Below are 27,342 nucleotides of genomic sequence, written 5' to 3' on the forward strand. Positions count from 1 at the left end.
CTTAAAATGAACCCAAAATGAGCATTTAAGTTGAATAAATAATAAACAATAAACATTTTTTTAATTGCTTAAATGTTCACCTTTTGATTAGTTCTGATGCCTCTAGTAATTAGAGTAATGTTTTTAATTTAAAACCTATTTTGGGTTCATTTTAAGCCAGGAATATAGTAATTTTAAACAATAGATAAATTAAATAAAACCACCCAGATGGTTGGGTTAAACATTTAACCCAACTGCTGGGTCGAAACAACCAAATCGCTGGGTTTGTCTATATTTCACCCAGGGCTGAGTTGTTTTTAATGCAGCATTTTTAGTGTTCTGTTATTGAAATACACTTTCAGTTTAAAAATAAAAGTTTTAAAGTAAAAATGTAAAAGATTTCAAATTTAAAAAGCTTTATGTTCATATGTAAAATATATTTGGAAAAAAAAAAACTTCTTAAAATGTTATTACTGTAAAAAGAAATCTGAGGAAACATGACACATTTTTAATATCAAAAAAGGCTTGTACCATTCATTCTTCAATAAAAAAGTGTCATTAAAGTAAATGATTACAAATGGTAAACATTGCACTGTTTTTAACTATAAGTTTACACTAACAGTCAAAAGTCTTCGAACAGTAAGATTTTTCAAAATTCTCTTCTGCTCACTAGGCCTGCATTTATTTGATCCAAAATACAGAAAAAGTGGTACTATTGTAAAATATTTTTTACTATTTATAATTACAGCTTTCTATTTAAATATATTTAAATATATTTGATGTAATTCATTCCTGTGATTTCAAAGCTGAATTTTCAGCATCATTACTCCAGTCTTCAGGGTCACATGATCCTGATTTGCTGTTCAAGAAACATTATTATTATTATTATTATTATTATTATTATTATTATTATTATTATTATTAATATTTAAAACAGTTGAGTAAAAAAAAAAATTCAGGATTCTTTGATGAATAGAAAGATTTAAAGATCAGCATTTATATGAAAAAAGCCCGAAATTATTCATACCCCTGGCAAATTCTGACTTAAAGTTACTTTTATTCAACCAGCAAGTTTTTTTTTTTTATTAGAAATGACACAGACGTCTGCCAGAAGATAATAAGATGATGTACAAGAGGCATTATTGTGAAAAAAAATTATTGCTCATCTTTGATTTACATTTAAACAAAAAGTGGCATGTCCAAAATTATTCATACCCTTCCCAATAATCAATAGAAAAGCCTTTATTGGCTATTACAGCAATCAAACGCTTCCTATAATTGCTGACCAGCTCTTTGCATGTCATTTTTGCCCATTCATCTTTAGCGATGAGCTCCAACTCTTTCAGGTTGGAGGGTCTCCTTGCCATCACCCTGATCTTTAGCTCCCTCCACAGATTCTCAATTGGATTTAAGTCAGGACTCTGGCTGGGCCACTGCAAAACGTTAATGTTTTGTCTGCCATTTCTTCACCACTTTTGCTGTGTGTTTTGGGTCGTGCTGAAATTGTCCACTGGTGCCCAAGGCCAAGTTTCTCTGGAGAGAATTCTCCTGATGTTGTTGTTGAGAATTTTGATGTATTGCTCCTTTTTCATGGTGCTGTTTACTGTGATTAGGTTCCCTGCTCCACCGGCTGAAAAACACCCCCAAAACATTAAGTTCCCACCACCATGTTTGACAGTGGGGATGGTGTTCTTAGGGTTGAAGGCTTCTCCTTTTTTACGCCAATTGAAGGCTACATCATTGTGGCCAAACAATTACATTTTTGTTTCATCTGACCATAAAACAGAAGACCAGAAGTCTTCTTCTTTGTCCAGATGAGCATTTGCAAAGGCCAAGCGGGATTTTGTGTGCCTTATCTGGAGAAGTGGTGTCCTCCTTGGTCTGCGTCCATGAAACCCAGCGGTGTGCAGTGTCTGTGGACTGTCTGCCTTGAGATGTTGCCACCAGCAGAGCCCAGATTCATCAGGATGGCCTTGGTGGTGATCCTTGGATTCTTTTTTACCTCTCTCACTATCCTCCTGGCCAGCACAGGTGTCACTTTTGGCTTCCGACCACATCCTCTGAGATTTTTTACAGTGTGGAACGTCTTGTATTTTTTAATAATACTTTGCACTGTAGCCACTGGAACTTCAAAACATTTAGATATGGTCTTATAGCCCTTTCCTGACTTCCTCAGTGAGCTTCTTTGTCTTAGCCATGACTGTCCACAAACCAACAGCAGAAAGCTTCTGTTTTTCACCTGTTGAGTTGATTAAAACAGCTGTCCCTAATGAATCAGGGTAATTAGGATGCTTTAGAACAGCTTGGACTATTTGGAATGGTATAGAACTTTGGATTTACCCATAGACTGTGACAGTTTGCAAAGGGTATGAATAATTTTGGACATGCCACTTTTTGTTCAAATGTAAATGAAAGCTAAGATTTTTTTTTCACAATGATGCCTCTTGTGCATCGTATTATTATCTTTTGGGAGAAGCCTGTGTCATTTCCGGACAAAAAAACTTGCTTGTTGAATAAAAGTAACTTTAAGTCAGAATTTGCCAGGGGTATGAAGAATTTCGGGCTTGACTGTATGGGAAGTAGGCTACATTATAGAAATGAATACTTTTATTTAGCATGGATGCTTTAAATTGATCAAAAGTGATGATAAAGACATTTATAGACATTTATATTTCAGATAAATCCTGTTCTTCTGAACTTTCTATTCATCAAATAAACCTGAAAAAATTCTACTCTGCTTTCAGCATAATAATAATAAATGTTTTTGAGCAGCAAATCAGAATATTAGAATGATTTCTAAAGGATTATGTGACTGTTGCTAAAAATGCTAAATATATTCAAAACAGTTATTTTAAATAGTAAAAATATTTCAAAGTTTGACTGTTTTTGCTGTACTTTGGATCACACAAATGCAGGCTTGGTGAGCAGAAGAGACTTCTTTAAAAACAGAAATCTTACTGTTCAAAAACGTTGGACTGGTAGTGTATATTACCAAAAATAACAACTATTGGTCTTGACTAAGCAGACTTAAACACCCTTACGTATCCATACCTCCTTTCTCTCATTCAGTATTTTTTTTTTTTTATTATCAGTCCATTATCGTATTACGTAATGATGAAGTGACTTGGCGTGCCTTGTGCTCAGTGTTGATACATGACGTCACGGCATGCTCTCAGCGCCCCTCCTTCGCGTTCCTCTCTGTGTTGTTTCCGCATAATTAGAAGGAATCCCCGCCCAACCCGATTCCAGCTTGGCTGCGTTGTTTGGGGACAGTCCGAAGATGGCGACGGCCCAGCTGTACTGCGTCTGCCGGCAGCCGTACGATGTGAGCCGGTTTATGATAGAATGCGATATTTGTAAGGACTGGTTTCACGGCAGGTAAGGAATTCAACCGTTTCTTAGTCATACGTGGTGTTGGAAAGGGAACAAAAATACCAGCCTGTGAAATCCTATGGCACTTCGGGTGTCAGTAAGCCGTGCGTTCAGCTCGCTCGCTCGCACTGAGACGATTTCACGCACTGCTTTGTCAATATTTCCAGGCGTTAATCGCCTCCTTTGCAGTTTCAGGATATACACGGTCGTGTTACCCGTTTGTTATAGCGTCGTTGTTGTTTTGCAGTAACAAATAACTGTTTTTCCACTGCTTCTCAAAAATCCGAGCAGCAAAAATGGGTTCACGTAGGGTTTTTCTCAGAAGCTTTGTGGCTAGGGGTTGCAGAGCATCAGCTGACATTAACCCCTTGTGTAGTTTTGTGTCACATAAAAGTAAATAAATGTCAACATCGGCTGTTGAAGTGCACATGAGATTGTGGTCAGAAGTCGAGTAAAGGTTTATTTATATTGCACATTTAACATCAGTTGGGTCAACGTGTTACATGTCAAATAGCATTAAAATGGTAATATAAGATGAGAGATAAACAAATAAAACAGTATACTACCACTAATAATAACGACGAAGAAAAACAACACTGTTTAAAAAGAAATAGCTATGATTTTTAACTTAGTCATCATGATCGACGTGGTGCTGAAACTTGCACGCTTTCCAGTGAACTCGTGCGTGATGTTTTTTTCTTAGTAGTACGTGTCTTGTTTCTTATGGTTAGAAAATATTGTAAATGGTAATAGTTGCTGTGGAGGCGTTAATAGAAAATAAAACTAGTTTTAAGAGTTTTAGACTGTTTGAAATCCACTTTCAACTGGACAAACAACATCTGGATAGATATTTTGCTGGCTTTGTTTTTATTTTTCATCGTTTGCTTTATTTTATGCACCCGAGTTTTATTGCTCTGAGCTCGTGAATTAAATGTATATGTCATGCGCGTTATTTCTTTGTTGGTTGTTCTGCAGCAGTCACTCTGTGAAGCGTGAGGAAACGTGGGGGGTTTTGATGAAAAGTTACACGGGGACTTGGGGGGGTTACTAAACAAAGACGTGTGGTTGAGTTTACTAGATCAGATTATTCCCTGTTTCTCTCGTTAAATGCTTTAAATGTGCATTACAGATTGCTGGGAAAGTAGCGTTTGATTTTGGGGTTTGCTCGGTTTTATGGGAGTGCTAAATATATAAAGGAAAGTCACGTTTGTAATGGAGCTCAGCGCCTTAGGTTTCTGTGATTGTTTGGTCTTTTTGATTGACAGCAGGGGTCGGGCATTTAAATCCCCCAGTTTTACATATATGGGCATGTGGTTCCGCCTCTTAAAGGGACAGGTACCGCTTGACGTGTGCAGCGTGGAGCCCGAGACGTGTGAAATGCTCAGGATGAAGTTAGCTTGCACGCTTTCCGGCAATATTTATAGTTCAAGAACATCGTGTTGCTTGTTTATAAGTGTGAAATAGCTGGGTGGCACGGTTGTTTTTAGTTTGCTTGTAACTCTTTGCACAGTAATGTAGTGAATTAATGTGTAGTCAACTTTGACTTTGAGTTGACTTTGACTAGTATGTTGGCTACTACAAATGTTACAGTACAAGAGCTTTAAGAGATAGATGTATATATTCAATAAGTATTAGACCATGTAGTTTATTATCAGTTAAAAATATGAAATATCTTCATAAAACAGCATAAATGTTTATTTAAACAAATGCAATTTATATATTAATATTTGAATGTTATAACTGTATTATATATTTTTTAAAGTATCAGTAATTATAAGAATATTCCTTTTAATAATTTAAATCTTTATTTATAAAATTTTGTTATGAAGTTATATACATCAAATATTTAATTAATAATAGTAGTAATAATAATTTTAGTAGTAATTGTAGTAATAATAATAATGAAAGTTGTTAGTATTAACTTCACATTTATAGAAAATTATTTATTTTATATACAAAATGTATTTATTAAATATAAAATGAATTTAATAATAAAAAATATTATTAATATTATTAAAAAACAAACTGGAGGTCTTTAAAATGAAATTAATAATAACATTTTAAATAACTATTTTAAAATTATTTATACAATTATACATGTATACATACACACACGTGTGTTTGTCTATATATTACATATAATAATGAATAAAATAATAATTTATAAAATTATATTTGTGTGTGAGAGAAAATATTTCATATAAATTATTTTTAATAACTTTTTTTATAAATATGAAAATATTTTATGTAAATTATTTAAATATATATATTGGGAAATTATGTTATTAAAAAAAACAATTTCACAAGACCTGCCATTTGATATTTATATTAAATTATAATATTTTTATTATTAGATAAATAATTTTATAGAAATGTGAAATAGTTATTGCTATTATTACTACTATTGCTACTAAAATTATTATCAATTACTATTATTATTTAAATATTTTATGTATACAGTTTTAATTGTATGAAAAAGGAATGATTAAAAGTAATAATATTATCATCATTACTGTTTTTTAATATATAATTGGGCCACTTTCTGTTCTTTTTCTGCATACAAACCACATTTCTAAATAACAGTATTTCAAAGGTCAGTCAAAATCATCCCAAATTTCCCACCCTATTATAGAATATAAATATTTGCAATGGTTTTCAAGCATTCTTGCAGTAGGCCTGTGTGTTTGAATTTCAAGTGGTGTTAAATTTTGCCAAAGGGGGGATTTATATCTCTGCGTTACAACATTGTGGTGTGTTGATAACGCGGGTTAATCATATTTTCGGGATCCGTGGTTGATGTGTTTTGTTCTATTACTCAAAGGTTTCAATGTGGCACTGCTGCCTGCCACCAATGGGATTACGCTGTCTAGCCGGTCGCCAGGGCCTGGCTGTTATCTGGCTCCATGCACAGTCTGGTTGGGAGGCAGGAGCCGCTGGGAGTGAAGGCCTCAGAGGATTACGAAACTCCTGATATTCATGCATGATAGTGACAAGAGGCCCTGATGTACAGTTTCAACCCTTTGGAAAAACTGCCCATACATGCCTTACCTGCCAGGTGCAGGCCAGTTTTGCAGGATTTACAGTGACTTTGGAAATGGAATGTTACCTAATGACTCGTTTAAATGTTTAGTTTATCCGCAGCAAATCCGTTCTGAGGTCTGTGATTCTGCATGCGTCTCTGTCTTTTGAATAATGCGTGTATTTGCATGCATGATGCACGTGCGTGGGTGCGCTTGTGTGTTTGTTGGAGGGGAAAGATTGATGGAGGCCTAGCTGCCCAGAGGCAAGTTCAAAGCCCCATTCATCAACGTCCCTCTGAGGCTGAAAACACTGAGGAGAGATGGATGACTTCTGTCTTGTCAGCCCTGGTTTTTACTTGGATTGGTCCGGTCGAAAAGTCACCCCGTGTTTGTATGGGACGTTAGGGGTTTTTAATGACGAGAGGATCATGTGCTACTGCTACTAGAATATCAATTAGGATTAATTAATATGCTGATGATAATTTGATGGAATCTTATGTATAGTTACATTTGCCAAATGCAGGGTTTGTACAAGGTGCTTAAAGTACTTGAATTTGACTTTTTAAAATTGTAAGGCCTAGAAAACCCTTGAAAATAGTAATATTCCTGAAGAGGTGCTTGAAAAGTGCTTGAATTATTAAAAGACAATGTATCTCAGTGTTTAATTTTGTCAAAAATCACCTACCTTTTCACGCAACATTCACACAATTCAAAAAAGCATCATACCTTTTTTGCTTATTTCACTTAATGTCAGAAAAAAATCGAGCTAAGCAAGTAGTAGTACTGACAGTGTTATGTAAACATGGCTGAAGATGCGAAAAGAGAAACCAAATCAATTGAGTAATATATGCTGGAACCGCTCTGATTGATTCAAACTCATTACTTCGATCATTCTTTTCAAGCGATTCACTAGCAAAAAACAAATTTGATTTAAATTGGAACTTTGCGTATCCCAGATCAATTGATTTAGGTTGGGACTTCTGAGCGCGTATCACAAATTCAGATAATTTGATTCAGATTGGAACAGGTTTGTGAATTTGTAAATTAATTTTTGGTTCGCAAATCATCTGATTTAAATCGGAACTTCAGAGTAGGTTCGCAAATAATTTTGATTTAGATTGGCACTTTAGAGTGGGTTCGCGAATCTTTTGTTTCAGATCGGAACTTCAGATCGCAAATCATTTGATTTAGATTGGAATGGGTTGGTGAATCATTTCAAGAATTCAATTATTCAAATCAAATGATTCACGATTTAAAGTCCCAATCTAATCGAAAGGTTTTGCGACACTCAAAGTTCTGAGCTAAGTGAAATGATTTGTGCTCCGCGCTCCGAGTCCTGATCTGAAATGTTGGTTTGCGAATCATTATTCAGATCGGGACTTCAGATTGTGGATTGTGAATCATTTGTTTTAGACTGGAACTTTTGGAGCGGGTTTGCGAATCATTTGCTTTAGTTTGGAACTTTGAAGCGGGTTCGCAAATCATTTGATTTAGATCAGAACTTCTGAGCAGGTTTGCAAATCTTTTGCTTCAGATCGGAGCGTGGATTGTAAATCTTTTGCTTTAGATCGGAACTTCAGAGCGTGTATTCCGAATCATTTGATTTAGATCAGCACTTCGGAGCGGGTTCGCGAATCTTTTGTTTTAGATTGGAACTTTAGAGCGTGGATAGCAAAACATTTGATTTAGATCAGCACTTCAGAGTGGGTTCACGAATCTTATTCTTTAGATCAGAACTTCAGATTGCCAATCATTTGTTTCAGATTGGGATTTGAAAATTGGGTCCTTGAGAAATCACAGTAAGTAGTGCTTGAAAAGTTCTTAAAGGAGTAGTTCACTTTTTAGAACAAAAATTTACAGACAATGTACTTACCCCCTTGTCATCCAAGATGTTCATGTCTTTCTTTCTTCAGTCGTAAGGAAATTCTGTTTTTTGAGGAAAACATTTCAGGATTTCTCTCCATATAATGGACTTCTGTGGTGCCCCCGAGTTTGAACTTTTAAAATGCAGCTTCAAATGGCTCTAAGCGATCACACCTGAGGAAAGAAGGGTCTTATCTAGCAAAACGATTGGTTATTTTCTGAAAAAGAAATTACAATTTATATACTTTTTAACCTCAAATGCTCGTCTTATCTAGCTCTGCGTGTGCTCTTTGTAGAGATTAAAAAGTATATAAATTGCAAATATTTTAGAAAATAATCTATTGTTTCGCTAGATAAGACCCTTCTTCCTCGGCTGGGATCATTTAGAGCCCTTTGAAGCTGCATTTAAACTGCGTTTTGGAAGTTCAAACCCGGGGGCACCATAGAAGTCCATTATATGGAGAGAAATCCTGAAATGTTTTCCTCAAAAAACAGAATTCCCTTACGACTGGAGAAAGAAAGACATGAACATCTTGGATGACAAGGGGGTGAGAACATTATCTGGAAATTTTAGTTCTGAAAGTGAACTACTCCTTTAAAAGTCTTGGAATTTCATTTTACAGTATCTGTGCGAACCCTTAAAATCTCTTGCATAAATATGATTGCATGATTCTAAACAGAAGTAGAGTAGCTCTCTGTGGATATCGGTTTTCCATAGTCTTTAGTAACAACATTATTTCAGCTGTTTGTCAGATGGATTTTTCACAGACTGCTTATGATTAACGACCTTAGGTTTCCAACCTATTGATTTTAAGACCATTATCCACTTTATGAATAGACCGGATGATCTCACTGGTCATCTGTCACATTTGTCATATCTAATAAGGGCTGTTATAGTATTTTAATGCACTAACAAGAGAAAGTAGTCAGAGCTGTGGGAATGTCGCCTCAAACCAAGGTTGAAAGAAGTCCAATATGCTCGTCAAGGTAAACTACAGTAAAAACAATATATTAATAAAAATTTAAAGTAACTGCTTTCTATTTTTATATCTTTTAAAATGCAATTTTAGTGATGCAAAGCTGAATTTTCTGGATCATTACTCCAGTCTTCAGGGTCACATGATCCTTCAGAAGTTCAAAAGAACAATATTTGTTTGAAATTAAAATGACTTTAACTTTACTTTTTGATCAGTTGAATGAATCCTTGCTGAATAAAAGTAGTTAATTTAAAAAATGACCCCAAGCTTTTAAACAGTAGTGTATCTCTAGTTGAAACTGTAAGGGTCTATGCTGTTTTCAGTGGCAGTTACAGTCTTGTTTGTGTTTTGATCTCTAAACAAAGGTGAGAGTTTGCAGCACAGTTGCGTCTGGAGGAAGTCCTCTGCTCTTGTTGGGGTGATGGTCTTGGCCAAGCTTGTGGGTTTGAAGCAGTAAAGCCTAGTTTCCTATGCTGAATGCAGCTTCCTGTGCTCATTACTCTCAGGGGCTCGTCTGCGTTCAAGACAGACGGTCGGGGTTCACAAAGAGACATAAAGTAGGAGAGGGGAAGGCTTAGTTTATCTTTCGTTACCCTCATTTTATGTTATGCTTCCTGCTGCTTCACTGTCTGTTGGCTGAGCTTTTTTTTGCCCACAGTTTCCTCCCTGACTTCCCTCAGCCAGGCTTAATTTAGCGAATAAGTGCAGCCACACATCAAAACGGACAGTGTCCTCTGTGTTCTCTGCAGTGAAGATCTTTACTAACACAAAGGGTGTGGGTTCACCTCGAAGTCCTGCTCAGCCACTTTATCTTGCTGTTCTATCATTATGCCCTCAAGCAAAGCACTTAACCTTAGTTTATTCCAGGAGGACTGTCTTTGCAATTAGACTGTTGTAGGTCGCACAGGATGAAAAGCGTCCACTAAATGAAGAGTAACTCTAGCTTGAGACTGATGGATACGAGAGGTCATTGTCAGGTTCTGCTTTGCCCTCCAAGTCGGAAACCCTACACTTCCACCTCACAATTAGAGACCCTATAAATTAAAGTCAAGTAAATGAGCTCATTTGGACTTGTTTACCCAGGCCTGATGTTCTAGAACTACACTTTCAGCAGGTTAAACAAATGAGTATTAATTTGCCATCATTTACTCACCCTCATGTCATTTTGAAACCTGTATGAACTTGCTTTCTGCTGTAGAACACAAAAGGAGATGTTTAGCAGAGTGCTCACGCTGTTCTTTTCTATACAAAAATGAAAATTATCCCATGAATTATTCACCCTCAAGCCATCCTAGGCGTATATGACTTTCTTCTTTCAGACAAATATAATTAAAGTTATATTTAAAAAATGTCCTGGCGCTTCCAAACTTTATAAAGGCAGTGAATGGGTGTTGAGATTTTAAAGTCTAATAAAGTGCTTCCGTCTTAAAAAGTGCTCCACACAGCTCCGTGGGGTTAATATAGGCCTTCTGAAGTGAAACGATGCATTTGTGTAGGGAAAATACCCATATTTAAAACGTTATAAATATGCCAGTTTCTCGAGAACCACATTTTGTTGACTGCAAAGGAAAACCTCTTGGCTTATATTGAAATTGATTGTATTTGTCATATACACCTAGGATGGCTTGAGGGTGAGTAAATCATAGGGTAATTTTCATTTTTGGGTGAACTATACCTTCAAGGTGCAGTCATCTTAATAGGAATCCATGCAGTCTGCAATTTCGTGTGAGGAACGTTAAAAGGCAAAACATATGCTGACACATTTTGCATTGGATTCAAGTTTGTTAAACTTTGAGTATGCAAATTCACGAGGTTTACCAATAAAAAGCTGCTTAGCCCTTTGTGATCGCTTTTGTTACTGAACAACCTAAATTTAGGTTGACTTCATTACTGTATGGAGTGTTATTGAGTTTCATTATATGGAAAAAAGCTCAGATTTTGGGATCTACAGACAAGGAACTCAGCTTTTAAAAGACATGAGGGTACAGTTGACATCAAAAGTTTACATACACCTTGCAGAATCTGCAAAATGTTAGTAATTTTACCGAAATAACAGGGAGCATACAAAATGCATGTTATTTTTTATTTAGTACTGACCTGAATAAGATATTTCACATAAAAGACATAAATTTATTAATAAAAATGTCCCTGTTCAAAAGTTTACATATACTTGATTCTTGATACTATGTTATTACCTGAATGATCCACAGCTGTGTTTTTTTTTTTTTTTTTTTTGTTTAGTGATAGTTATTCATGAGTCCCTTGTTTGTCCTGCCCACTGTTCTTCAGAAAAATCCTTCAGGTCCCACAAATTCTTTGGTTTTTCAGCATTTTTGTGTATTTGAACCCTTTTCAACATTGACTGTATGTCCTTGAGATCTATCTTCTCTCACACTGAGGACAACTGACGCTCACTGATGCTCCAGAAGGAAACGCAATGCATTAAGAGTCAGGGGTGTAAAACATTTTGAATCTGTTGATCAGGGTAAATTGAACTTATTTGGTCTTCTATGAAACATGTAAGTATCTTCTGTAGCTTCTGAAGGGCAGTACTAAATTTAAAAAAAGAAAAAGCTATTTAGGCAAAATAAAAAAAGTGCCTTCATTCTGATCGGCTCCTAATGCATTGTTTTTCCTTCTGAAGCATCAGTGAGCATTTGAACCTTCTGTAATAGTTGGCATATGAGTCGCTCGGTTGTCCTCAGAGTGAAATTATGGATCTCAAACTCATACAGTCATTGTTGGAAAGGGTCCAAATACACAAAAATACTGAAAAACCAAAGAATTTGTGGGACCTGAAGGATTTTTCTGAAGAACAGCAGGCAGTTTGTCCTGTTCAGGACAAACAAGGGACCCATGAACAACTATCACTAAACAAAAAAAAGAAAAACACTGTTGTTATCTGACTGATCCTAAGTATTAAGAATCAAGAGTATGTAAACTTTTGAACAGTATCATTTTTATAAATTCAGCTATTATGTTCTCTTGTAGGCTATATGTAAACGTCTTCTGTGTATGATCCCTTTTATTTTGGTAAAATAATTAACATTTTACATTGCTCTTTTTTTTTTCGTTCATTAATTTTTTCAAACATTCTTCAAAATATCTTACTTTGTTCAGCAGATGAAAGTAAGTCATACAGGTTTGGAATAACATGAGGGTGAGTAGATGATGATGATTATGATGACAGAATATTAATGTTTGAGCGGACTATCCCTTGAAGCATTTCTGAATCATTAAATTCCTTTCACTTCCCATTCCTAATTCTTTAGCAGCACAAATCAAGAGCGATTGTGACGGAATAATACACATCTGACTTCAAATTCTCCACATTTTCACGCACGCTTTAGTTGGCAAGGAGGCCTCAGGCTCAAACCATAGTACAAAGTGTGATTCTGAAAGCGTAATGGGATCTATGGCTTACATACTGTGAGTTCTGCCTGTGAACTTGCCATCACCATGGAGACTCTTTTCATCTGCTCGCAGCCTAGTTGAACGATTGGTTAAGCCTTCAGGAGATCTCATTGGTTGTGTTGGGTTTATGTACTCGCGATGGCTCCTTCAAAGAAGCCTTCAAGTATCTTCCAACCTTCTGGAATTAAATCACATGCTAGGTTCTGCATTTGACCTTACAAGCTGCACAAAACCAGCCTTCAGCCATTATCTCAGGAACCATCAGAACTACATTGCACTCTCATTGGGGGCCCATGGGCACTTCTCCAAAAACGTGCCGTTGAGAGAAATGGCCACATCCTCTTATTGTTTGCCTGGACTTGTTCCATCTCCTGATCAAGCCTACATTTCCGCTGAGTAATGACTATCTCCATTCAGGCTAAATGGCAGGTCATAAGAGTTTTGTGAGGAACGCCTGTTGTCAGAGTGTTCTTCAACCGTGGAAGAGCATCTCGCCCTTCAGTCGCTCCGTGTGCTCTCATATCTTTTCAGGACAAATCCCAACATCTTTTTAAGGCTTAAAGGCTCCAGACATGGACAACCCAGATTTATGATATTGATGGAACGGCGCCTAGAGTCTTCTTTGTGTTCTCAAGTCAATCGGCATTTAGTCAAAGTATGATCATCTAGTACATTATCTCAGTGTTAATGTTGTTTTGTTGTGATGTGCGTCCTATTTAGACAAAGGATTTGGACAGATGCAATGACATTCTGTTTCCCGTCAGGACCCCCCTCCTCCACTTCTGACAAAACAACATGCAATACCAGTGCAACAGCGTAAGCCTTGGCAATGAGCAAATGCAATAGCTTGGTAAGATTTGAATTAATAAAATAACACCGAAACAAACAAGTCTGTTACTGCGCCTCTCATACTTTAATGCTATTATCCTATTTCACGCTGAACCACCCTCTTGAGGACAAAAAGTGCACGGTTTAGCAAGTCTCATGAGGTTTTGTGGAATTTGTTTGTGACAATGTTATGGTTGTTGGCTTGCTCATCTGCTTTAACAGGGAAACTCTAATAGTGGAACACAAAGCTCAATGATAGATTTATTCTCTGATATTTCCAAACCAGAGTTAAATGAAAAAAACACTCAAAAGACTTCAAAGACAGGATCCTAACAGAGATGGAACCTCCTAGCATGTAAATAGTGCAAAATTTAAACAAATATAGGGTAGTCATTTTTAATGCTTTTGTTACTAAATACATTTTAAAAATTTAAAACTAACATTAAAGAGAGAGTTCACCCAAAAATGCTAATTCTGTCATTGATTACTCACCCTCCTGTCGTTTCAAACAAATAAAGATGTTTTTAATGAAGTCCAAGAGCTTTCTGACCCTGCATAGACAGCAATGCAACTGACACCAGGGTTCATACAAGATGCTTAAAGCGCTTGAAGTACTTGAATTCAACTTTTTGAGATTTAAGAGCTGGGAAAACCTTTCAAAGGCCAATATTCCTGAAGAGGTACTTGATCAATTCTTGCATTATTGAAATACAATGTATCTATGAAATAAGTGTTTACTTTTGTCAATAAGCACATATCCTTATACGCAATTAATGCTAAAAAACAAACCATTTTCGCTTATTTCAGTTAATGCCAGAAAACAATAGAGCTAAGCAAGTTGTAGTACTGACAGTGTCGTGTAAACATGGCTGAAGATGCCAAAGGAAAAACAGATGAACCAAATCAGTTGAGTAATTTATACTGGAGCCGCTCCGATTGATTCAAAATTGTGACTTCGATCATTCATTTCAAGTGGTTCACTTGCAAAAACCAGATCAAATTAAAAGCAATTCATTTTCGAGCCATTAATTTTCAAGTTTCGACATTGCTTGTAATGATTTTTTGGAAACTTTTTGAAACTATGAATCAGTTAAACTGTTGCAACGCAAAATGATTCACTATTTCAAAGCGCCTCAATTGGATCGCATATTGCAAATCATTTGTTTCAGATTGGAATGGGTTTGTGAATCATTTAGCGAATTGAGTGATTCAGATCAAATGATTCACGATACACTATTTGAAGTCCCAGTCTGAATCAATTCAGATCGGGAATTTGAGAATGTTGAGCGCAAACAGTTTGATTCTGATTGGGACTTCGGTGCCGGTTTGCAAATCATTTGTTTCTGATCAGGATTTTGGAGTGATTTTGTGAATTTTTTTTCTTAAACAGTAGAAAATATCAAACTATTAATACAGTTACAAACACAAAAATAAGAATAAATAAAGTATACACAAATACAAATCCCTTAAGAAAATTAACCATGGTTTTACTATAGTAAACGTGTAGTATACTTTGTAATACTTTAGTAATAATACTTTGCATGTGCTTCTCTTTATTTTTGCCATTTTTTAAAATTACTATACACTACCGGTCAAAAGTTTAGGGTCAGTAAATTTTTCTTCTTTTATTTTTATTTATTTATTTTATTTTTTTTGAAAGAAATTAATACTTTTATTCACCAAGGGTGTGTTAAATTGATAAAAGTGATAGCAAATGCTTACATTGTTAGAAAATATTTATATTTTGAATAAATGCTGTTCTTTTGAGCTTTTTATTCATCAAAGAATCCTGAAAAAATATCACAATTTCTAAAGAAATACTTTTCAGGGCAACTGTTGCAATATATAATCCAATATAGATCCAATATAGATCATTCTAATAATAAATCAGTATATTAGAATGATTTCTGAAGGATCATGTGACACTTAAGACTGAAGTAATGGCTGATGAAAATTCTGCTTTGCATCACAGGAATAAATAAATTTTAAAGTATATTACAATAGAAACCATTATTTTATATTGTAATAAATTTCGCAATATTACAGGTTTTTTTTCTATATTTTTGATTAAATAAATGAAGCACTGATGAGCATAAGAGACTTTTTTTTAAAAACATTACAACTCTTACTGACCCCAAACTTTTGACCGGTAGTGTATTTTTATTTATCTATTTCTCTTTTTTTAGAATTTAAAATGGAAGACATTGTTCGATAAGTGAGATCTCTGATTGAGTTCCCTAAAAATCTGATTAGTGTTTAAAGTCCTTAAAAGTCCTGGAATTTCATTTTACAGTATCTGTACGAACCCCGTGACACGTTCAAGGCCCAGAAAGGTAGTAAGGACATTATTAAAATAGTTCATGTTATGAAGCTATACTAATATTTTTTTGTGCTCAAAAAAACAAAACAAAAATAACTTTATTCAACAATTTCTTCTATTCCATGTCAGTCTTGGATGCGCGTTCAGGAGAGTTACATGACGATCATTTTTAACTTATTTCCAAACACAAGCAATCAAGTACTCGTTATTCTGCGAGTACTTGACTGCAGCACGTGATTATTTCATCACTGTTATTTTATAATGTAACTTGCCAATAATATTGCACTTCATATTTTCTTTGCTTGTTGCATCATTCTCTTTTTCTGCCTGAATCTTTTTGTTACGCTAGCAACCCACCGATCCCTTGTGATGTAAGCTCTCTTGAGGCCTGAACTCATTCAGATTCAGAACTCGAGCAGTCTTTTCATTCCCACCCAGTGCTGTTCTTTTCACCCATCTTGCCTGGCAACAGAATGTTTCAGCATCTGTTATCATGGCTCAAAAACTCTTGAGTCACATCTGTTTTTAGTGACACAGTGTTCCTTACCACAGATTACTCAGACAGAGTAGGAGTAAACCCTTCTCCCAGATTTAAGGAGAGAGCCGGTGTTTCGTCCTACAGTAGGTCAAAAACTGAGGCGCTGTGATGTAATGATCTCATGAGTCACTTCCTACATCTCCTTTTTAGTTGTCTCATCACAACAACAAGTGAAAGTCTGAAGGAAGCTGAAGGAGGGAAAGTTCTTGGCAAGTGTTTGTAGTGACAGCTAGATCAGATTGTTCTGGCTCCTTTGAGGGGAAAAATGTGCACTTGCTTCCGAATGGTGCATCATTTCCACTATATAAAATGAATGACTGCATCATTTTTGGATACTATCAACCTTATGCCACTCCAAACCAAACTGGTTGGCATGAATCCAGTTTAGGGAAACCAAATACCATTGGTACTTGCATGTACTTGTGTGAAAATGTGAATGGGATTTGATTTTTTTTTTTTTTTTTTTTTTGATCAGACCTTTCCATTTTATAAAAGATTTGAAGGGTTCAAATTGCAGTTTCAGTGCAGCTTCAAAGGGCTCTACGCAATCCTAGGCGAGGAGTAAGGGTCTTATCTAGCGAAACGATCAGTCATTTTCTAATAAAAATAAAATAAATATGGGCCATTCTACATAATTGTTGCAAACTGCTGTCCCACAACCAAAAAATCTTCTGTTAGGATTATTCTATTATCTATTAAAACCCACAGTCAGATTTATAATATCAATAAGCTTAATAAATATAAAATCATCATTTATTGGGTACTTTCAATTGGGAGGTGGCTGTCCCGAACCCTAACCCCTAAATTTCAATTTATGAAAACAATATTGAAAACACTTGTATTTCATTTCATTGTTTTTAAACACATTTTTTTGAACTTCAAATTCAAAAATATATTTATTTCATATTTTCTTTGTAAATCATGAAACTTTTTGTAAAAAAAAAAAAAAAAGTGTCCCACATTTTCATGTCCCTACCGAAATGGTGTATGTTTTAGTCTATTGGCTAATGGCACCCCTAAATTTATGATCAGGAAATATTCCTGTGTTCCTCTCTTTCATAGCTACAAGGTGTGAGTAAATAGGTCCCATCATTTTGAGGTAAATGTGTTCAAAAGTCTGAAAATCTGTGTGTAACTTTAAGGAATGTCACTACAGAATTAAGCACTTTTTTGGGAGTTATTCTATAACATTTAGTTTTTAATATGTGTACAACTGTTCAGAACTGTGCTGATTAGCATCTTTGAGCTAGGTTTAAAAGTATCTAAAATTGTCACCGAAGCATTTGGTCAAGTTTCGGTAGTGACATCCTTGTTTTTTGGTGTTATTCCCTAAATTTGTCACTACTGAAACATTTAGTGAAGTTTCGGTAGTGACATTTTTTGTTATTCCCTAAAATTTTCCCTACCAAAACATTTGGTGAAGTTTCGGTAGTGACATCCTTGTTTTTTGGGTGTTATTTCCTAAAATTGTCACTACCGAAACAGTCACTACTAAAACATTTGGTGAAGTTTCGGCAGTGACATCCTTGTTTTTTGGGTGTCATTCCCGTAAAATTGCCACTACCAAAACAGTCACTACTAAAAAAAAAAACATTTGGTGAAGTTTCGGTAGTGACTTCATTGTTTTTTTGTTTTTTTTTTGGTTGGTTGGTATTCCCTAAAATTGTACCTACCGAAACATTTGGTGAATTTTTGTTAGTGACTTGTTTTTTGGGTGTTATTTCTTAAAATTGTCACTACTGAAACGGTCACTACCAAAACATTTGGTGACGTTTCAGTAGTGAGTTCCTTGTTTTTGGGGGCTTATTCCCTAAAATTGTCACTACCAAAATATTTGGTGAAGTTTCAGAAGTGACATCCTTGTTTTTTTTGGATGTTATTCCCTAAAATTTTCACTACAGAAACATTTGGTGAAGTTTCGGCAGTGACATCCTTGTTTTTTGGGTGTTATTTCCTAAAATTGTCACTACCGAAACAGTCACTACTAAAACATTTTGTGAAGTTTCAGTAGTGACTTCATTGTTTTTTGGGTTTTATTCCCGTAAAATTGCCACTACCGAAACAGTCACTACCAAAACTTTTGGTGAAGTTTTGGTAGTGACCTCATTGTTGTTGTTTTTTTGGTTGGTATTCCCTAAAATTGTACCTACTGAAACATTTGGTGAATTTTTGTTAGTGACTTGTCTTTTGGGTGTTATTTCTTAAAATTGTCACTACTGAAATGGTCACTACCAAAACATTTGGTGACGTTTCAGTAGTGAGTTCCTTGTTTTTGGGGGCTTATTCCCTAAAATTGTCACTACCAAAACATTTGGTGAAGTTTCGGTAGTGACTTCATTATTTTTTTTATTTTTATTTTTTGGTTGGTATTCCCTAAAATTGTACCTACCGAAACATTTGGTAAATTTTTGTTAGTGACTTGTTTTTTGGGTGTTATTTCTTAAAATTGTCACTACTGAAACGGTCACTACCAAAACATTTGATGAAGTTTCAGTAGTACTGTAACTTCCTTGTTTTTTGGGGTGTTATTCCCTAAATTTTTCACTACAGAAACATTTGGTGAAGTTGCGGTAGTAACTTCCTTGTTTTTTGGGTGTTATCCCATAAAATTGTCACTACCAAAAAAAACATTTGGTGAAGTTTCAGAAGTGACATCCTTGTTTTTTTGGATGTTATTCCCTAAAATTTTCACTACAGAAATATTTGGTGAAGTTGCGGTAGTAACTTCCTTGTTTTTTGGGTGTTATTCCCGTAAAATTGCCACTACCGAAACAGTCACTACCAAAACAGTCACTACTAAAAAAAAAAAACATTTGGTGAAGTTTCGGTAGTGACTTCATTGTTTTTTTTTTTTGGTTGGTATTCCCTAAAATTGTACCTACCGAAACATTTGGTGAATTTTTGTTAGTGACTTCCTTGTTTTTTGGGGTGTTATTTCTTAAAATTGTCACTACTGAAACGGTCACTACCAAAACATTTGATGAAGTTTCAGTAGTAACTTCCTTGTTTTTTGGGGTGTTATTCCCTAAAATTTTCACTACCAAACATTTGGTGAAGTTTCAGAAGTGACATCCTTGTTTTTTTGGATGTTATTCCCTAAAATTTTCACTACAGAAACATTTGGTGAGGTTGCGGTAGTAACTTCCTTGTTTTTTGGTTGTTATCCCATAAAATTGTCACTACCAAAACAGTCACTATAAAAAACATTTGGTAAAGTTTTGGTAGTGACTTCATTGGGTTTTTTTTGGTTGGTATTCCTTAAAATTGTACCTACCGAAACATTTGGTGAATTTTTGTTAGTGACTTCCTTGTTTTTTGGGGTGTTATTTCTTAAAATTGTCACTACTGAAACGGTCACTACCAAAACATTTGATGAAGTTTCAGTAGTAACTTCCTTGTTTTTTGGGGTGTTATTCCCTAAAATTTTCACTACCAAACATTTGGTGAAGTTTCAGAAGTGACATCCTTGTTTTTTTGGATGTTATTCCCTAAAATTTTCACTACAGAAACATTTGGTGAGGTTGCGGTAGTAACTTCCTTGTTTTTTGGTTGTTATCCCATAAAATTGTCACTACCAAAACAGTCACTATAAAAAACATTTGGTAAAGTTTTGGTAGTGACTTCATTGGGTTTTTTTTGGTTGGTATTCCTTAAAATTGTACCTACCGAAACATTTGGTGAATTTTTGTTAGTGACTTGTTTTTTGGGTGTTATTTCTTAAAATTGTCACTACCGAAACAATCACTACCAAAAAATTTGGTGAAGTTTCAGTAGTAACTTCCTTGTTTTTTGGGGTGTTATTCCCTAAAAATTTCACTGCCAAAACATTTGGTGAAGTTTCGGCAGTGACATCCTTGTTTTTTTTTTTATGTTATTCCCTAAAATTTTCACTACCGAAACATTTGGTGAAGTTGCGGTAGTAACTTCCTTGTTTTTTGGGTGTTATTCCATAAAATTGTCACTACCAAAACAGTCACTACCAAAAAAACATTTGGTGAAGTTTCGGTAGTGACTTCCTTGTTTTTTGGGTGTTATTCCCGTAAAATTGCCACTACCGAAACAGTCACTACCGAAACATTTGGTGAATTTTTGCTATTGACTTCCTTGTTTTTGGGGTGTTATTTCCTAAAATTGACACTACCAAAACAGTCACTACTAAAAAAAACATTTGGTAAAGTTTTGGTAGTGTCTTTTTTTTTTTTTTGGTTGGTATTCCCTAAAATTGTACCTACCGAAACATTTGGTGAATTTTTGTTAGTGACTTGTTTTTTGGGTGTTATTTCTTAAAATTGTCACTACCGAAACAATCACTACCAAAAAATTTGGTGAAGTTTCAGTAGTAACTTCCTTGTTTTTTGGGGTGTTATTCCCTAAAAATTTCACTGCCAAAACATTTGGTGAATTTTTGCTAGTGACTTCCTTGTTTTTTGGGTGTTATTTCCTAAAATTGTCACTACCAAAACAGTCACTACTAAAAAAAAAAAAAAACATTTGGTGACGTTTCAGTAGTGAGTTCCTTGTTTTTGGATGCTTATTCCCTAAAATTGTCACTACCGAAATATTTGGTGAAGTTTTGGTAGTGATAAAAGGGAACACATAATCCTTTATTTGGGCGAAATAAACTAAATTTTAGTACAGTTATGCAAATGTTTAGTATTTTAGTGTGTTTTTGTAGTGTTTTAGCATGTGGGATGCAATTCTGTAATGTGATGTGGTTGCTACCAAAACATTATTGTCACTACCGAAACATGGAATGTTTTGTCAAAAATAACGTATACTGAATTATCGACTAAGATGTTGATAGTGTTTTGTTCAGTGTATATTCAGACTAGTCGTTAAGTTTGAAATTAGTATGATCAACTTTTTGCCTTATATTGAAATATAGTTTAAAATGTTGTTAAAATTGTAATTGTTATTGATTTACTTCTGGAAACTTTTTTTAATAAAATAGCAAAAAATATATTTACAAGAAAGATGTAAGCAAAATCTTTAATAGGTCAATGTAACCATTATTACTAAATTATATATTACTGTGTTTTGGTTGTGACAATTTTGGGGAGAGGACAAATATTCCAAAACTTTCTGAAAATAGAATATGAGAATTAACTTTGCAATTACTAGAAATGTATACCTTGAATATTATACAATTTGCATACATACAAAATTTGTTGAAAACCATTTTTTTTCCAAGACGTATCCAACTTTGGATTTGAACCAATTTTGTAGAATGGCCCATATACTTTTTAACCACAAATACTCATCTTGCACTAGCTCTGCAAATGTAATACCTCTTATTCTTGTGGCATTGAGAATAAAAAACACAAAACCCCAAATTTTCCCAGTAGGAAGGCTAATTTACATCCTTTTATGTGGACACATCATTGCCACTCCATGCTGCTGTTTCCCACACTTGTTTCCAACACAAACACACTCCCTTCCCCCGTTCACCTCATGCCTCGTGCCCTGGAGCCCAACCAAATGTAGCCTCACATCTGGAGTTCTGGTTTAGCCGGGCCTGTCTGGGGTTAAACATAATCGACCGTAGATGACCCAGTCTGGAGTTACTCCTCGGTCACTGCAGAATCTGTTCAGTCTTTGGCAGGATCAGATTTCAAGCATGTTTGGAACATTTTACAGTTTAATGTGTGCTATATGCGCTACTAAGTTTGTTCGAGAAGCCACGTTGCACCTCCTGCATATTGTTTGTTATATTGCAGTGTCTGACTACTTCAGACTATCTTCAGCTACTCAAGCGTTCTCCATGTGAAGCCCTCATTGTTTGGAGCACTTCACTCAGGGTAATGTAACACTTAAAACCAAGGAGTTAGTGAAATTGCTTTCTTTGGCAACACTGAGCAAAACCTGAGCCAGGGAAGTGTGCAAGGCCTCATTACCTGCCTGGCTAATGAATCTCCACACAATGCCAAGGGCTAGCTCGTCATATGACTTCCTGTGAAACAACATGCCTTTAAGCTAATTGGAGGGTGTGCCTGGAAGTGGGAAAATAAAGAAGTGGGGCGAACGGGTCTTGAGCGATAAGATGCTTGTTGGCAAAGCTTCAGTTGTGGGGGAATGTTTTAATAAGCTCCTTCAGCAAGTTGCGAGCCACTGTTGCATTGTTTAAACGTTTAGCAACTTATATTTAGCACTGATGTTAAAAATGAAAATTACCCCATGATTTACTCACCCTCAAGCCATCCTAGGTGTATATAACTTTCTTCTTTCAGACAAATATAATTGGAGTCATATAAAAAAACATCCTGGCTCTTCCAAGTTTTATAATGGCAGTGAATGGCTGTTGATATTTTAAAGTTTAATAAAGTGCATCCATCCATCATAAAAAGCGCTCTATAGCTCCAGGGGGGGTTAATAAAGGCATTCTGAAGTGTAATATCCATATTTAAAAGTTTAAAGAATCTGTAGCTTCCGCTAACTGTCGTACACGCGTTCATGAGAGAATGGCGTTCCAGTGGATAAAGGCAAGACAGTGTAAAAACCCAAACAAAACACGGTCACAAATTAGAAGTACAAAACAAGGATTTGTAAAGAAAAATGATTTTAAAAATGATCCAATCCGAGCGTGAAGTGGCAATCATTTGATTTGGATCGGAACTTTGGAGTGAGTTCATGAATCTTTTGCTTCAGATCAGAACTTCAGATCATGAGCGAGCGAGTTCGTGAATTTTGTCTTTCAGATCGGAATTTCTAAACCTTGATCGCAAATCATTTGATTTAGATCGGGATTTTGGAATGGGTTCACGTGTTATTTGATTTAGATCAGAACTTCGTGAAGCGAGTTCGTGAATCTTTTGTTTCAGAACGGAACTTTGGATCGCAACTTATTTGAATTAGATCGGGATTTCGGAGCGGGTTTGCGTGTAATTTGATTTAGATCAGAACTTTGGAGCGGTTTTGTGAATCTTGCTTTAGATTGGAACTTCGGAGCACAGAGCCCAAATCATTTGACGTAGATTGGGATTTCTGAGCAGGTTTGTGAATCTTTTGCTTCAGATTGGAACTTCGGAGCGCAGATCATGAGTAATTTGATTTAGATCAGGATTTTGAAGCGGGTTCTTAAGTCATTTGATTTAGAATGGAACTTCGGAGCAGGTTTGTGAATCTTTTGCTTCAGATTGGAACTTCAGATCGCAGAGTACAAATCATTTGATTTAGAACAGAACTTCAGATCGCAGAGTACAAATCATTTGATTTAGAACGGAACTTCGGAGCACGGATTGCGAATTGCAAATCATTTGGATTAGTTTGGGATTTTGGAGCATGTTTGTGAATCTTTCGCTTCAGATCGGAACTTCAGAACGTGAATCGCGAATCATTTAGATCGGGATTTCGGAGCGGGTTCACAAGTCATTTGGTTTGGATCGGAACTTCGGAGCAGGTTGATAAATGTTTTGCTTTAGATCAGAACTTCAGATTGCAGATTGCGTATCATTTGATTTAGAGTGGAACTTCGGAGCGGGTTTGTGAATCTTTTGCTTCAGATCGTAATTCAGAACGCGGGACACAAATCATTTGAATTGGTTTGGGATTTTGGAGCGGGTTTGTGAATCTTTCGCTTCTGAATAAAACAAATTATTTGATTTAAATTGATATTTGGAGTGGGTTCATGAGTCATTTGATTTAGATCGGAAATTCACACATCAGTTTTATTATTATATTTTCATTTATCTATTTATCTTTTTTTAGAATTTGAAAGATAAGACATTGTTTGATAAGTGAGATCTCGATAATTAAAAAAGTACTGATTGAAAAGTCCTTGAATTTCATTTTACAGTATAAGTTTGAAAACTGATTCATTTACATTTTTATTTTCTTGCAGCTGTGTTGAAGTAGAAGAGCACCATGCTGTGGACATTGACGTATACCACTGTCCCAACTGTGATGTCCACCACGGACACTCTCTAAGTACGTATTCTTTTTGTGCTGTTAGAATCTTTGATTCACCTATAGCACTATATTTTTAGTAAGTTCTGCAGATTTTTCTGTTCCCTGTTGGGGATTTTTCATACAACTAATTTATCAGATGGGGACTGGAACACCTTTAAAAGGATTCACAGTATGTCTAGTCAGCTAAACCGTTGTGATCAACAAGCAGTGGTGCGCGACAGATGTTATGGTGTTGTGGTAATCTAGTAATGACTGCGGTATTCTTCTGAAGCCAGACTATTGAATTCTCTCTGCCTGATTTTACAGTGAAGAAGCGAAAAAACTGGCACAGACACGACTACACCGAGCCAGATGACGGCAGTAAGCCAGTGCAGGCTGGCACCCCTGTGTTTGTTCGGGAGCTGCAAGCCAGGACCTTCCCAAGGTACGTGTGCCAGCTGTGGGAAACCAACACCATCATGACAAAGCACTCCAGCGCTTGGTGCTACCCATGATGCAACACGATACATGGGCACAACTAATGTTTTCTGTAAACCAGTGATTATTGTGGCATTTTCTAGAAATCTCTGTTTAGTGTGAGTCAGGACTTTGGTTTAAGAGATTAGAGAGAGAGTTTACCCAAAAATGAAAATTCTGCCAATAATTACTCACCCTCATGTCGTTCCTAACCCGTAAGACCTTCATCTTCGGAACACAAATTAAGATACTTATGATAAAATTCCAAAAGCTTTCTGACCCTGCATAGATGGCAACACAACTGACATATTCAAGGCCCAGAAAGGTAGTAAGGACATCAATAAAATAGTCCAAAAGCTAAAAAAAAAAAAAAAAAATTGTATTTCATATTTAGTTCGTATTACATGTTAACCAAATCAGTATTTCTCCTGTGTTTTAATCTGCAGTGGAGATGAGATTTTGCAGCAAATGCAGGGCAGTCAGGTCACCCAGAGGTATCTGGAAAGGTATGGCTTCCGCTATCCCATTGCCGTACACAAAATGGAAGGGCTTGGCCTCCGCTTACCACCACCGGATTTCTCCGTCAAGGATGTTGAACGCTACGTCGGTAAGGAGAGAGTGGAATGAGTTACTATCATCCTCTTCACCTTGTTTCCTTCAAATGTACCCATTGTGCTCTACATCATCCATTGAGCAGCAGTGCTTCATGGGTTTAAATATTACTTCCATTAAGAGTTGTCTTCATGTAATGGAGTTGCATTACAGTCCAGCCACTGCGGAGATCAGATGTTAATCTTAGGTGAGTCAGATGGGTTTAACCTTTTAGCAAACATTAATCAACCCGTAATGAAATAAGAGTGCAGATAAAAGTGGTGTTCTTTACACTAGCCTAGCAGGCCTCATCTCATTGAGAGTCTGATTCTTATAGTGTCCAGTTACACAGCTGCTATATCTTCCCCACTGAGCTTTGTCTGTAAAGTTTAGGTTACAGCTCACTCCACTACCTCTCACATTTGAGGGTATAATGTATTGTTATCGCGATACACGCGGCGATCAGCTGCTCCATTTGGGTCCTGAGGGGGAGCCTGCGGCCTACTGGGAATGAAGTGTGATTATATTGCACTTACAGTGAGGTGACAAAAGGTTTGGTCCGCGACTAATGTATTTAGCCATTTAAGCTAGCACCTTTTTTGTCTACTCATTTGTGACCCTGGACCACAAAACTTTCTTTTATGCCAAAAACCATTAGGATATTAAGTAAAGATAATGTTCCATGAAGATATTTTGTAAGTTTCCTACTATAAATTTATCAAAACTTGATTTTTGGTTAATCTTCAATCAAAACAAAACTAATCTTCATTTGGACAACTTTCTCAATATTTAGAGTTTTTTTTTTTTTTTTTTGCACCCTCAGATTCCAGATTTTCAAAAAGTTGTATCTCGGCCAAAAAATTGTCCTATCCTAACAAACCATACATCAATGGAATCTTATAAGCTTAATTATTCATCTTTCAGGTGACGTATAAATCTTACTTTCAAAAATGTGACCCTTATGACTGGTTTTGTGGTCCAGGATCACATTTTCAAAAGCTATCTTCGTTTATACTGAATAATATGATTTGTATTGTGTGTGACCCAATAAATATGGTCCAAACTTTTTGTTATAACTTTCATTATCCTTAATTTCCTCTGTAAACACTTTCTACTGTTAGCACGGAATGCGGATTGTTGACATTTTCGCTAATTTCGGCAAAAACATGCTGATTTGCTGGTAAAATGAGCTATTGAGGTGCATGATGGGGAATTTTTGAGAGAAATATCAGAGTCAAAGATGCTTGTCTGTACAGTTTTCTAAGCAATTTAAGTGTGACTTTTTAGCAGCGATACAGTTGAGGTCAAAAGTTTTCATACACCTTGCAGAATCTGCAAAATGTTAATTATTTTACCAAAGTAAGAGGGATCATACAAAGCGCATGTTATTTTTTTATTTAGTACTGATCTGAATCAGGTATTTCACATAAAATACATTTACATATGGTCCACAAGAGAAAATAATAGTTGAATTTATTAAAATGACCCTGTTCAAAAGTTTACATACGCTTGATTTATAATACTGTGTTGTTACCTGAATGATCCACAGCTTTTGTTTAGTGATAGTTGTTCATGAGTCCCTTGTTTTTCCTGAGAAGTTAAACTGTGTGCTGTTCTTCAGAAAAATCCTTCAGGCCCCACAAATTCTTTGGTTTTTCAGCATTTTTGTGAATTTGAACCCTTTCTAACAATGACTGTATAATATTTTCACACTAAGGACAACTGATGGACTCGTATGTACCTATTACAGAAGGTTCAAACGCTCACTAATGCTCCAGAAGGAAACACAATGCATTAAGAGCTAGGGGGTGAAGACTTTTGAACAGAATGAAAATGTCTACATTTTTGTTATTTTGCCTAAATATGTATTTTTTTTTTCATTTAGTACTGCCCTTCAGAAGCTACAGAAGATACTTGCATGTTTCCCAGAAGACAAAAATGAGTCAAAAGTTTTCACCCCCAGCTTAATGCGTCATGTTTCCTTCTGAAGCATCAGTGAGCTTCTAAACCGCTTGCTAAGTAATGATATCATGCAAAAGTATTCTGTTTAGCATGTGTAGCATAAAGCTTAAAGGAATA

The 27,342-nt window shown here is 35.7% G+C and overlaps 1 protein-coding gene across 1 annotated transcript in view; it reads left to right on the top strand.

Moving 5' to 3' along the window:
• The first annotated feature begins 3,223 nt into the window (after positions 1 to 3,223).
• The window catches only part of kdm7ab (lysine (K)-specific demethylase 7Ab), a 31,525-nt gene continuing 7,406 nt past the window's right edge, over positions 3,224 to 27,342 (top strand). The window contains exons 1-4 of the mRNA XM_073831621.1: positions 3,224 to 3,357; positions 24,149 to 24,234; positions 24,523 to 24,640; positions 25,119 to 25,279. Of these exons, the coding sequence (XP_073687722.1) occupies positions 3,260 to 3,357; positions 24,149 to 24,234; positions 24,523 to 24,640; positions 25,119 to 25,279 (463 nt within the window). The 5' untranslated portion in view covers positions 3,224 to 3,259. The remainder of the gene's footprint in view (positions 3,358 to 24,148; positions 24,235 to 24,522; positions 24,641 to 25,118; positions 25,280 to 27,342) is intronic.

This window comes from Garra rufa, chromosome 25 (genome assembly GCF_049309525.1).
Source record: "Garra rufa chromosome 25, GarRuf1.0, whole genome shotgun sequence".
NCBI classification, from domain to species: Eukaryota; Metazoa; Chordata; class Actinopteri; order Cypriniformes; family Cyprinidae; genus Garra; species Garra rufa.